We start from the raw sequence: 14,846 nt of genomic DNA on the forward strand, positions 1-14,846 counted from the left end.
GTCTGACTCTGTTTTAACATTAAAGGCAGAACAGTTTCTGTCATTTCAGTCTAGTGTGTCTGCGTGAGGTAATCGCATATGGCAAGCCGTTTTAACTTTTATTCATTTCCAGGATATGAATTCTTGATATCAACAATTCAATTTTAACTAGTTAAAATTATAGTTATTGATATCAGGAATTAGATTTATACTAGTAACAATGGCAATTTTTGATATCAGAAATTACATTTCCACTAGTAACAATGCTAATTCTTGATATCAACAATTACATTTTTACTAATTAAAATGCTCATTCTTGATATCAAGAATTGTATTTCAACTAGTAAAAACTATAATTCTTGATATCTGTAGTTGTATTTTCACTAGTGAAATGTCACCATAGGCTGCCATTCAAAATCAATTGTTGATATCAATAATTGATTTCTTACTAGTTGAAATTCCAATTTTACATATCAGAAATACAATTCTTTCTAGTAAAAACCTTTATTTTTGATATCAAGAATTCAATTGTCACTAGTTGAAATGTCTATTCTTGATATCAACAATTGAATTGCTACTAGTAACAATGTTCATTTTTGATATCAATAATTCCATTTTCACTAGTGACCATGTTAATTTCTGATATCATGAATGTGATTGTTACTAGTAAGAAAGCCATTTTAGATATCTGAAATAATATTGATATCAGAAATACATTTTCAGATATCAAAAATGAAAGTTTTTACCAGTAGCAATTAAATTGTTGATATCAAGAATAGACATTTCAACTAGTGACAATTGAATTATTGATATCAGGAATTCACATTCTTACTAGTAACAATGTAATTATTGATATGAAAAATTATATTTCTACTAGTAAGAAATCAATTGTTGATATCAACAATTAATTTTGAATGGCAGCCTATGGTGACATTTCACTAGTGAAAATACAATTACAGATATCAAGAATTCAATTGTTGATATCAAGAATCTAATTGTTGATATCAAGAATTAAATTGTTGATATCAATAATTAAATTGTTGATATCAAAAATGTAATTGTTGATATCAAAAATGTAATTGTTGATATCAAAAATGTAATTGTTGATATCAAGAATTCATATCCAGGAAATGAATAAAAGTTAAAACGCCTTGCCATAAATCGCAGCTGCTAACACACAAGAGCTTTTGAAACCCCGCCCTCTGAGGCAGCTCATTTGCATTTAAAGGGCCAGGCACAAAACGGTGCGTTTTTGCTAACCCTCAAAAACTGACAACTTTAACATGCTATATAAAAATATCTGTGGGGTATTTTGTGCTAAAAAGTCAAACACACACTCTGGGGACATCAGAGATTTATTTTACATCTTGTGAAAAGGGCATTTTACCACCCCTTGAATTACCAGTAGACTACCCTTTCCATTTTTCTACAGTGTTTTTTCTAGTGTATGCAACTTACAGTAATCATACTGCCTTTTAAGACATCTTAAGACAAAATCTAAGGTAGCATCCAGTGCATCATTTGCAGGGAAGGCAATCCCAGAATTCACTGCGGTGAGTTCTGTGAAAATATAAATCCAGGATAATCACAGATGAAATGTTTCAAATTAGCATATACCGTATTTTACGGTTTATGGATCAATTGGTTAATTGGACCAATTGGTTAATAACGCTCCGCGTTATTAAATTCGCCCGCGAACTCGCGCTCGTGTCCATCTTATGCCCGCTCTGTCACACGGCTAGTTCAACCTCGTATAAATCAGGTTATGTGTGTAAGTCACGTGCCTGCTCACGAACGCTCACTCTTACTAACAGACATACGAACAGACACACTGTACCCGGCGCTGCTCGAGCGTCACAGAATGTTCATAAAGCGTTCCCCGTTCACAATAACCGGATCGTCTCATTCAAAACAGCCAGCTGTTGCTGTCAGCGAGCCGCCGCACATGAATACTCGTATGAGTCAGGCTGCGAATGTAAGTTATGTGCCCGCCCCAGCTCGCTCACGCTTACTAAGAAACACCTCGCCTCCGGCACCGCGCACTCGCTACATTCCCTTTAGCACATCTAGTGGATGCATAACGCAAACCCAGTCAAACATTTGACTGCAGTATCTTATGCGCCTTATAATTCGGTGCGTCCTATATACAGTTAATGTTCTAAAATAGGTCATTCATTGAAGGTGCGCCTTATAATCCGGTGTGCCTTATAGTGCGGAAAATACGGTACTATATTTCAGTACTGAGACAGAATTGACTAAACTAGCTAATTGTAATTAAACATACTTTTCCTAATATTTGTATACATTATGTTTTTATGCTTTAAAATGTCACATTAGCTTAGCAACATGCTTACATCAAACCAACATCTAAATCTAAATGCTAACATTTAAATCCAAATGCTAACACCTAAATTGAAGATGGCCGCCGTCGTAATTGTTTAAATGTTGCATATCTGCATATATTTCTACTGTGAAATAAATGATAAAACTAGTTTTGAAAATAAAAATATTGTTTTACCCAATATTTGTATGTACTATCTTTTTTTAATGCTTGTTACAGTTTCAAAGCATTATTTCAGCAATATGCTACATCAAACTATTGAAATCAATTGTGAGTTGCTTCTCTCATACGGAGTGAAATTTGTTGTTGAAGTTTTCCAAGTCGCTCCCTTAAGAGGTTCAATGATGGTTAAATGCTTTCTTAGACGGTACAGTAGCTGCCTATGAAGACAGTAGGTAACAATGCAGCTTACTACTTTTAAAGTCACCATGGAATCAAAATTGACAGGTTTTTTTTGGAATATATGAAATAATTATTATAAATTATGTATGCGTCCACATCACGGATAGGAAAACCCGTCACTCACGTGAGATCGCAGCATTAGCAAATCACAATCATCCAATCAATTCCACAAGGACAAAATCAAGTCCTGCCCTAATTTTTTTCTTGTTTAAGAAGCCATTTTACTCGAATATACGGCACTGGAAGAAAAGACTATCAAAACTTCTGTTTAATTCCATCTTTAAGAACAGAGCTGTTACCTTTCTCATCTGTCCTTCCTATTTTATGTCACTATCATTCCGCTGTTCTTTTTTAGCACTAAACGGCTTTTTATTCAGTGCTGATTATGCCCTCATTTCCAGCCCAGATCCACTACGAGCCTGCCCTGCCAGCCGAGCGCCAGCGCCTCATCCAGTGCCTACCCATGGGCCACATGACGAAATTTATCGTCACATACCCCACTGTGAGTAACACGCATAACCCATCCACTTACCCACAGCCGGCTTTACTGGCTTTCCCGGCTTTCCTAGTGCAGCGCAGTGCAGTTACTTCCCCTATGGCTCTATTGCATTATACTCTATAATGAAATTAAAATGTGCAAAGGCATGGAGAGCTGTCTCCTAGTGCTCAGTCTGCCATATTCAGTATAAGCCCTCACTTTCATTTAATATTTAATTTTGGCCCTGCAGTGACTGGAGAAACCACCTTAATCAGAGGATAAGGCTTGTCTGTCAACTGTGAAACGTTACTTGAATATTTTCTATCTTTTGTATATTAATTAAGATCATGGGTTTCATTCATTAAAAACTTGTGCATAAAATGTGAGAAATATTGATTCAATAATAAGTTCACACTTATCATAAATTTGATTAGAACCAACTGAAACCAAACATGCTAAAAAATCATTTCCAGTGACCTCTGAAATGTAGATTGTGTTAATGTGAATTAATTGATTATTCATATATTTTATTATGCATTTACAGTTTTTTACAGTCGCAAGGACACATTTCTCAATACTTAGGTCACTTTTTCAAAACTCTTCACACAGTGAGCACAACAAAAGTATATGTGGGCTAAACTGTGGATCATTTATCATTGCTTTGGCACAAAATGCATTCAATGTCTACATCTTTCAAATTACATTAATTATTTTCTCACTTCGACACAACAACCACCAAAACTCTGTGTACTTACAGGCCAATTTGCACATGCTTACATACTGTTTTCAAAACTGTTAAACTTATTTTCAAAACAATAACATAATACAAAACTGAATATGACAGCAATTTGCTACATTTCTACAATAATATTGTAATGAAATATATTTCGAATCTAGAAATGAAATGTTAAAAAAACAATTGGACAATTGGGTCAACCACATCTGATTCCTATTGTATCTGTGTCGGTGAATGGTGTGTACAAATTCTTGTATTTTGTAATTAGTCTGTGCAAAAAAAAAAAAAAAGACATAAAATATATTGAAACATACTGCATCATGTCTGATTCATTCCAGTAAAATATATTGCAGTGAATTCTAAACAGTAGAGAGGTGTGCTGGTTTTACAGAAGAAAACATTGTATAATGCTACCTGTTGTTAGTGTTTTTTAGGTCATTGTTTTGTGGGTGACAAAGTGTGTTTGTTGTCTGTCAACCTTTGCTAGTGTGATGGAAGAATATGTTGATTTGAGACATGTATGAAGTGATATGGTAGTTTTAGTGCATTTTGAAAGTGAAATGAACTGCTGTGCCGAGCTGCAAGTTGGTTTGGAAAACTGTGTGAAGAGTTTTGAAAAAGTGACCTAAGTATTGAGAAATGTGTCCTAGCGACTGTAGAAAACTGTAATAACTATGTGACCCTACAATTCAGGGAAACAAAACGATCGATCAAACAAACCTCTTGTGAATCTGGTGGAAATTTTCAGGGAGAAGCTTTTCTGTGCAGCACACTCAATTATTAGTGCATGAAAAGCCTGTCTGAGTGCTTAAAAGTGTGTTTTAATCTTTCTTAGCATCTCTAATTGCATAAATACATGAATTATGGATAACACATTTATAAATGCAGTTACATATGGGAGCCCCATAAGTATGCATCAATTTTGCTAAATTAATAAAATTAAAAATAGAAATGAATATATTTTACATTTATTTATTTAGTAAATGCTTTTATCCAAATCAACGTACAAATGAGGAATAGCACATAAGCGAATTTGTCTTTTTTAAATAAGGTACTTATTTAGAAAAGTAGTAAATATTTTAAATTGCACAAAGACAAAATGTGATAAGACAAAATGTGATTATGAATTATTTAAACTTTAAAATACAATTTGTCAATTTCTATATCTTTACATAAAGAGGTTGATAATGCATGCATTTATATTTTAGTAAACAAAATTAACATTTAAGAAAAAAGTAATATATGTGTTATTGTTTTAGTTTAACTGATAGTTGTTACTTATCATCAAGTCATATATATATACTGTGTGTGTGTGTGTGTGTGTGTGTGTGTGTGTGTGTGTGTGTGTGTGTGTGTGTGTGTGTGTGTGTGTGTGTGTGTGTGTGTGTGTGTGTGTGTGTGTGTTCATCTCAATATCCAAAATTCACTTTTCAATGGCCCACGTAGCACCTCAGTTCGAAAGGGCATATTGCTGGAGAGATGATCAATATTCAGATAATGCATATCAATTCTCATAAATCTACAATTTAATATTTACATTGATGCAAATTTAGGTGACATTAATGCAGATAATGTCAATTGTCAGCATAGTGCTTGTCTCATTTAATCAAGAATGAATGCTTTTCATTTTCAGAGATGTTGATTCTCTGCATTTTTGATCTGACTTCACAGGCATTTTGGAAGGAAAATGGTTTCTCGGGGGAAATTGTGGTTCGCCCCTCCGAGTGCTGCCCTTTAAGCGTCACATTTGACGCCACCAGCCCCAAAGGCAATCCTGCGTTGGTGGGGTTCATCACTGGAGTACAGGCCCTTGACTGGAGCGAGAGAAAGGTGAGAGACAGAGAATGAGAGCGGGGGTTTATGAAAAACAGAGACATACTGTATAGTGAGCTGACCTAGAGTGAGTTAAAGAGAAAGAAGTTCATTATGTTCTGGTGTCAGGTCTATTCTCAGTATCACACTTTCATAGGAATAGTTAGACAGTGAGTCAAGAGGCGAAAATAAATACATTTTGACATTTAGTTGCCCAAAAACTGCCCTTTAATAGCATAACAGTCATAATACCTTGCTTAAAAGAAAAGACAGACAGCTGCTCACAACCGTTTGTTGTGTTTTGGATGCTCATGTACTAGTTTGCTTCATCTAGCTGAACTTGACGAAATCTATAATATGTGGAGAAATCTTTGCATTCCCATTTTAAAGTCTGTTTCATATTTTTAAGAGCCTTCAAAAACAATCTGTCTACCTATAGAAAAACATGTAAAAGTTCCTTGAAGACTAGTCATTTCACTCAAGAGTTTTTTTTGCACCTCTCGGGCAGCTATTTCAGTCATGCAAGTACATCTCCTATCTCTATGAATGGGGAATCATCAAATTCCCCAAAGCTGTTCACCAAGCTAACGATTAAATTTCATATTTGAAATCACCATTGAAATCTCAAATCTGACAACAGTTGTCTCATAAATGTGTTTTCTTATGTTAAGGTAGCGTTAATTTTTTTTTATTAACTTTCAAGGCTGGACCAGCCAATGCGCATGTGCAGTTCTAAGTGTGCGTCTGAGAACAATGACTTTACCATTTAGCGATTGCACTTTGTGCACATCATGGGTATTCGAGTAAGAGCTACATTTTGCTGAAGAAATCATGGCTGTGTCAGTCTTCAAGCGACTGAATGACAGTGGGCAGCGCCTATGGTGCGATGATGTATAACTATTCATCCATGTCTTGCTCTGGAGGTGGTCATATGCAAATGTGTTTGCCCGTGTGATGTCACAGATCCCACAATATCTGAACGAGCCGTTTTTTTGGAGCTTGATTAAATAAATGCTTTGTTTAAAATGAGGAGGGACATTTCTGAGCTATGAAACTTGCAGGATGTTTTAATGGTACAAAGGCCTCTTATATGTCAAAAGGAATGTTGTCTTGGCAACTAACTGAAATAAGTAAGTTGAAGTTGAAGTTCTAAAATGATTAAAACTAAAATAATTTTTTTAACTGAAAATATAAAAACAAAAGTTATTTCAAAATATTAATACAAAAATATTATTGTATAACTAACACTGAAATATAAAATAAATAATACTAAAATAACAGTGTAAAATAACAATAACCAATGTTGCTAACATGCTAGTCTAAGCTAGTCTTTGTGAGTGTTTGAGTCAGTTCAATGAAGGACAAATGTATTTCCTCAGCATTTTAATCTGATAAGCGGTTAGCTAAATGTCTTTGCTACAGAATTAAACTGGAAGCCTTATCTTGGGAAAACAAATATTTTCAGCTTTGCGTCTTCAAAGGGTCTTTTCCTGACTGATAATGTGGTAAAATATTGATTTATCTGTTACTCAATGCTCAATCAAACAAATTAGCCACACATCCTGCATGCAGAAAATAGCTACTGTAGCTTTAAGCTAAAAAAACAGATGAAACCAGAACTCCATCTTCGAGATGAGCTGGTCTGATGATAAACATGTTTCCATCTCGCTTCTTATGATAAAACCCCCAGACCATCCGTATTCATGCATTATAGACAAGAGGAGTTCTTCTAAGCCACTGAGTTTATGGTTGCTTCATTCATAATGAATCAGATGGACAAGTCAATTTGGTTCTCATCTACTAATACAACATTAGTATTTTGTGTACGGTGGTATTTTATGCTGGAATAGACAACACATTTTTTACCTCCATTAATGAGTTTTGTCTGTAAAATGTCTTGTACTCTGTGAAGCAGTTGTCGCCAAGCTCTGGTTCTTCTTATACAGATGTCCAAGAAGTCCAGACTGACTACTCAGCGCATTATGCCTGAGCCATGTGCTTTTTGCCGTTACTCCACATTAACTTCACATGAATGAGCTGGCAAAATTTGAAGTGCGGACATGAAGTGCGGTTTGTTTTATGAGCAGGCATTCGAGATAGCGGCTAGCCCTCCAGCTCCTTATGGACACTTTTATACCACCCACCGCATTTAGTTCCTCTGCCGCCCTGCCCCCTACCTGGTGCAAAGCCATAATTGTAGTCTGAATTATGGTCTGGGACACTTGGTTCAAGTGGAAGTGTGCACAACATGCAGATGCAGGGTTTTATGTGTTCCCTTAACATCTGTCACTCGTTGGCATAGTAACAGCAGGGGTGTGCGCCCCGGCCCCTTTCTGCCCATAACTCATAGAGAACAGAGACCAAAAAGGAACTGAGTTATTCAGATCGATGTAGGTTGGAGAACCGGACTCAGCCCGTTTCCTGCCATTGTGAAAAAGTGTTTAGTGTGATTTTAAAAAGAGACCTTATTAAGGACATAATATACTTTAAAAGAAAATGTTTTAAAATAATATATGTAATGTTTTCGGACACTTAGTTGTTATTTACTATTAAATTAGAGTGTATTCTAGTTTAAAATTATTTTAAATACAATTAGCTGAACTTAAGAGGGCTTTTGACATTTAAGTAGGACTTCAGTACATATTTTATGTCATTTTCTATTTTACTTCTATTGTCTTTGAAAAATGGTAAAAGTGTTTTGAAAGTACTGACAAACATTTATGGTTAACTAAAATGTACTTAAATGTCATTTGTAATGAAACTTATCTTTATACTTAATTAGTAATGAACTTTATGTGCACTTTACACTTTTTTTTTACCATTTTCGTGTGTTAGTTAAAGTCTCCCTGTAGTCAGTAATTTTTTCCTTTAAAACTTACCTTTGATCACCAAAATTACATATCTAATAATTATTTCCTTGAATTTTTTTTGTCATGCCTTAAAATAGCTTGAATGTAACTCTACACCCTTGCCTCATTTAGTATATGCAGTTCTATTAACAAATTAGCCCCTGAAATTGCACCGTATATAAAGTTATTGTCTTTCAAAAGTATGAGTCGACTCTGAGTCAATGAAATTCATTGTTTTTGAAACGAGTCATAAGCCGTTTCGTTGTGACGTCAAGACGAAACATTAGCATATTGTCCACTCACTTATTGCGTGCGTAGACACCAGGGAAAACTTGAACCTCAAACACTGCAAGCTGATCCCTGTGGAACCTGGATAGCATCATGTCGAGAAGACGCTGTGCTCTACAATGTGAAGATAAAGCCAGTTTTATTTCACTGCCCAACAACGCATATGAAGAATCAATGGTTAAAATTAATCTTTACCACGATATCACAGCAGTATAATCCTAAACTTTTGCTGTGTTCCCTTTATTTTACTGATGACTGCTTCTCAAATCTCGTAGTTCAATGCAGGATTCTCAAACCGCTTGCTCTTGAAAGATGGTGTTCAAAATACTTAGTTTTGAGTTTTATATTGTGTTGGTCTCCTGCAAACTGGTTAACTCACATTATTACTGTCTTAACTGAAATACTTCTGCTAATCAGCTGTGGGCCATTATTAAATAAAACTGTGTCTATTAATGCAGATTGTCTGTCGTTCTCACTACTTTGAGTAAAGATTAAGCATGGAGCAAGATTTGTTTGTTACATCAGTCATTCACTCTAGAGCTCGGCTGATACAGTTTGCAGACTCAAATGTAGAGTGATTGGCTTTTATTAATCATAAAATAAAACAAAACTACCCCGTGGGGGAAACAAGACTGGCAGCAAGACTTTACAAGAAACGGGACTTGGCAGGAACAGGAAACATGAGGGTACCTTAGACGACAAACCAGCACAGGACTGCAAACACAAGGAGAATAAATAGGGTAGCAAACAAAAGAGGGTAACGAGGTAGGACCGGTGGGGCAAATGAACCAATAATCAGGTAACAAGATGGGCCGGGTTAGACAATCGACAGGAGAGCACATGGCACAAGGAAACATGAATGGCAAGCCATGTTCTCAAACCAAACATGATTAAAACATAAGCATATGGCCAGTAAAACAAATCACAAGCCATGTGCTCACACAAAACGAGACATGAGCACACAGCCAATGAGAACACTCATAAGCCACGTGTTCACACAAAACATGACAACATGAAAGCACACAGCTAGTGTAAAACACAAGTTGTGTACTACACAGTACAAGACAAAACAGGAGTGTCAGGGCTCTGTCACAAAACCAAGAAAGAAAGGCTAGACAGAAGTGACAGAACCCTGACATGCACATTCAATACAACCAAGCACACGTCTTTTTCACAATGACAACAGTGCAATCATATTTTAGTTGCTTTGGCCTTTTATGATATGATGATAAACACATGTTTTTATGTTTTTCTCATTTTAGATGGAGGAGAGAAGAGATGCTGTCATCTCCAGCCTGGTAAAGTACCTCGGCCCGGAGGCGTCCACCTACATTCACTATGGGGAAAAGGTATGTGGTGAATTTCAACCACTATGTTCACTGAGTCAGAGAATTTATAGCCATTGTCTTGCAAAACCCTCCACTTCAGCTTTATTTAGGAACAAAATATTTTCTGAAAAATGTGGAAAAGAGGCTAAGAAAGACACACAATTTTTTAGGTATTTTAAGGGAACACACATTTGAGTCTGTGGTGGTTTGTCTTATGCATTTGCAAGTGTCTGACTAATCATCTTTCATTGTGGAGAAGTCATTCATTTCAAGAAATATATGCTGTTTTAATAAATGGTAATTGATTTTTAGCTAAGCTCCGGCCACTTTGGTGATCATTGCTAATTCATTGCTAAGCTTAGCAGAACAACCCATAGGAATGAATTGGATATTTATGTCAACGATGTGATTTTCAGTAAAATGTGCTCATAAATTGGTAAAAATATAAACTGGATATTTTACCTCCATGTGACACTCGCCACAGACGTCAAGTGAAATGGAAATTTCTGCAGCCACCTCTATTCCTAGTTGTCCAAAGCTGAGATCCAGTCCTCCACTGGGCCTAAAAAGCACAATTTCACAAAAGAAATGGGGATGTATTCCCCCTGAGAGGTAAAAAGGCGACATAAGGTGTAATGGAGATTGACAAACAGGCACATTGGTTTGACAGCCATCAGCTTCAACAGAATGTTAACATTTTACCACCTTGGTGGAAAAGCGATGTCTGGCCACTTTAGCACTATAAGTGAAAAAGGAGAATAGCCTTAAGCAACTCCTTGGCCTGTGGATGGAGAGGGCAGGAGAGAATTATAGGACTACTGATGAAATGGCCTTTTTTACAATGAGCTGCTACTGAGAAAGGAAATATACTATCTTTTCAATCCAGAGAGTCCTGAGATTTCTTGTGTTGGGCTTATTGGTGCATTGTGGAAAGCAAAGGTGCATCAACTCAGAAAACCTCTAGATGGTGTTTAATCTAAATAAAACTGAAATAGCATTTGATCTTATCAAATAGTGATTATCAAATCAAAGGGTGCTGTGCTGTGTGAGTGAAAACCAGCACTGTGTTCATTTTCACACGTGTAGCTGTTTTTAGAGCAGCTCGGTTCACAGTAATGCTGCTTATAAATGTCATCTCTGCAAGTGAGTTTAACATGCATTTGGGAATAAAATGTGTGCTAGGTTTACTTTATTTATTAAACTCATTATTGTGGTACGTTATGGGATTACATGAGTGCACTCAATGGCGTCCACTATGGTTTTGAACACCACTACAAATGGCTGTCTCCTCAAATAGTGTCCTATTTAAGGGTATAGGAGGCGATTTCGAACAAAGCCGGAGTTTGTGGGTGCTTCTCATTTCTAATGTGTGCATCCTCGCTTCCTTAGGATGCGATGGAAGGCTGCAAGGAAAGAATGTGAGGATGGAGGAATCAAAAGAAACCTTATTTGTATATTGTAAATATACTTAGAATATAACAAATACTTATATTGACACCTAGTGGTGTGGAGACAGCATTAGTGTTTAGTATTCAGCTGACTGTATCAAGCTAATTGTTCACTGTAACTGTGTTATTCATATTTTCATAGAAAGGTGATGCATACTACCATTAGAGCTGTTTGAGATGCCAAAACCTTCTTCTAATAAAATCGTATACACAAGTTATTCACAAGTTAACATGCTTGGATTGTTTAAGGGTTTTGCTTCAAGTACCTTCAAATAATCCACAAGAGTGTTTAAGAACATTCAACATTAACCAAGATGCCAGCAGGGTATTTCGTGAAGAAAGGCTACAGGGCTCTAATGATGAATAATGAATAATTGTTCATTAAATTAAATTATAAATAATTTCTAGACCTTATATTTAGTTCAACATGAACTTAACAAGAATAAGGGGAACATTTAGTCTAATCCACACAGAATTCATTAAGATGACCTTATTAAAAGTGAGAAATAGGGGGTTGTAGGGAGTTTATGATAATGTGAAGCTGCATTAACATAAAAGTAACCTGCTCAGTGAGAAGAGAAACAAGACGACTTTCTGCCAAATGTTGTCTGCCAGACATCTAAATGTTTTGTTAGTGTCAATGCAAAAGGCACCTGCATAATAAATCCGTCTCTTCTAAGAAATAAAGGACAAGCTACATCAAACCACAGAGTGTAAATGTTTCTCAGGTCATTTATTAGCACGAAATTAGATTTCACATTGACGCTGACTGCTGCAAAATGTTAATTGTTGTCTTGTTTTTTCAGGACTGGGCAAAGGAGGAATATAGTGGAGGCTGTCCTGTGAATGTAATGACCCCCGGGATGTTAACGTATTACCACCCCAGTCTTCGAAAGCCCTTCGGCAGGTAAACCAATCCACTACACTGGCCTAATCCCTTCATGTTCAACAAAGCCTATTTCAAAACCCCAATCCCTCATTTCAACACTTCCTCTGTCCTACAAGGAAAGTTCACACAAAAAAGAAAATTCTGTCATTACGTGCTCACCCCTCATGTCGTTCCAAACCCACTGCTATTTAGCTTTCTAAAGACTTTGTTATTAATAATAACAGTAGTCCTGGAACCAAACAAATTGTAATATTATTAGAATAAATGATAACAGTGGCCCCAGTAGGGTTGTTAAAAGTACCGGTACTTTGGTACCAGGTCGGTACTGAAATTAAAAAAATGTGATGATGAAATGAATTGATCATCAAGCCAATCACAGACATAGCTGTTGAGTGTGTGAACGCAGAGGTGTTTAAGTTAACCAGAATCCACTCAACCATTTAAAACCTTTTGTTCACAGCGCGATTTAGATCTGCATGCTTGCAAGTCCTTTCATTATTACTAACAAAGTATAAACACAATGTAAATAAGAGATTCATTGTGCTGTCACTGCCGTGTAGGCAGATTTTTCGAGTTTCCAAAGTAAGCAGTAACTTATAAGCAGTATTTACTTATAAACATTTGAAGGCTACATGCTGTTTAAATGTATTATTTTATTTTTATTTTCATATAGATAAATAAAATAATAAAATAGTTCCCACTATTTCTGCTATGGGACGGAAATTAGTACAGAGAGAATAGTGACATTTTACTGGTATTTTTATCGACTAATGGAATTTTGGTACTGTGATAACCCTAGATCATAGTACCAAAACATATTGTGATACTATTAGAATATTTATTAATAATAATAATAATAATAATAATAATAATAATAATAATAATAATAACAGCCTTTATTAATTACTGTTATTAATGAAAAAACTGTGGTCCAGGCATCAAAACAGATTGTAATGTTAATTTAATTTATTATTATTATTTATAATATTTATTTATGATATTATTCAATATTATTTGAAATACTAATTTGTAATAATAATGTTTAATAATAATCGAATTTAATCGTTATTTTTTTCACTTTTTTTTCTTGTACTGTATGTACAGACATTTTGAAAAGAGGATTATTAAAATTCTACAATGCTTCATTTTTGCAACAAAAAAAAAAACAGCATACAGGTTGGGAAAGACAAGAAGAAGAGTAAATATTGACTATGATCATTTTTGAGTGAACTCATTGACTTTAGCAGACATTAGCTGCAGATAAAGATAAAAGTGTGAGTAGTACATAAATGCCCATTTTACCTTGAAGTGCAAATGCTACCCGAATGCATGACTTGATGTCAAAAGGACAGCGCTCTCAGGGGAGAACGTCTCAAAAGCTATTTGAAATGGGCTGGTTAAGCGATTGACAGGGCTGAACTAATGCTCGCCCAAGGAGAACGTACAGAAAGAGAGAAAGCGAGAGCGTGCGGTGGCTGGAATCGAGGGGGAAATTTCCATAATAGAATTAAATCCATAGGGAGAGGAATAAGTTCATCATGTTAAGGTGGTTGATGCATGTACAGACTTCCCATTCTTTCTGGTACCTGTGTGGGCGATGAGACGTTTTTTGAAAGAGGGCTGTAATCTGTCCTTGACCCACTTGGAAACCGACGAGATCTTGGAGCTCTTGATCTTTCAAATGCTACAAGACTCTTTCATGCATTAAATCTCCCTCCATTCTTTCTAGCTACAAAAGTGATTCATATTAGATGTGAATAATTAAAAGGACTAAAACATGAATTAACAACTGGTCCACTCGCACACAATTCTCAAATATCCCATTTAAGATGTCTCGATACAGAGGAGAGAGAGAGAGAGAGAGAGAGAGAGAGAGAGAGAGAGAGAGAGAGAGAGAGAGAGAGAGAGAGAGAGAGAGAGAGAGAGAGAACCAAAGTTGTGACAAGGTGGTACTTGGATGTTCTGATTTTGATTGAAGGTCATACTTGGCCAGAAAAGTTTGAAAACCGCAGAACTAGACTGTTAGATATTATGCTGGCTGCTTTTGATGCAGTATTTCCAGAGTTAGAAGAGCATATCTTGCCTGCCTTAGATGGTGGAATAGAAAACAATCCACTTTCATTTCTTCGAAGTGATTCGCATAGACAAAGAGCATAGGTGAAAACACTGTGGGTAAGGGATATCCCTGAGGGTTTCATTCAAGTCCACACATCCAGAATGCATAAAGAATAAACAGTGTGCTGGATGGGAAATGGTCTTGCATGTGGAATATGTTGTTGAATGCAGAAATAAACAT

General features: G+C 35.9%; 1 protein-coding gene across 1 annotated transcript in view; it reads left to right on the forward strand.

The window, feature by feature from the left end:
- The window catches only part of LOC143750090 (putative flavin-containing monoamine oxidase A), a 50,957-nt gene that overhangs the window by 25,753 nt on the left and 10,358 nt on the right, over positions 1 to 14,846 (forward strand). Inside the window, 4 exon segments of the mRNA XM_077242944.1 lie at positions 3,124 to 3,224; positions 5,608 to 5,766; positions 10,148 to 10,234; positions 12,468 to 12,568. Of these exon segments, the coding sequence (XP_077099059.1) occupies positions 3,124 to 3,224; positions 5,608 to 5,766; positions 10,148 to 10,234; positions 12,468 to 12,568 (448 nt within the window).

This window comes from Siphateles boraxobius, unplaced genomic scaffold, assembly GCF_051911475.1.
Source record: "Siphateles boraxobius isolate OS27281-9 unplaced genomic scaffold, OSU_SipBor_1 25, whole genome shotgun sequence".
NCBI classification, from domain to species: domain Eukaryota; kingdom Metazoa; phylum Chordata; class Actinopteri; order Cypriniformes; family Leuciscidae; genus Siphateles; species Siphateles boraxobius.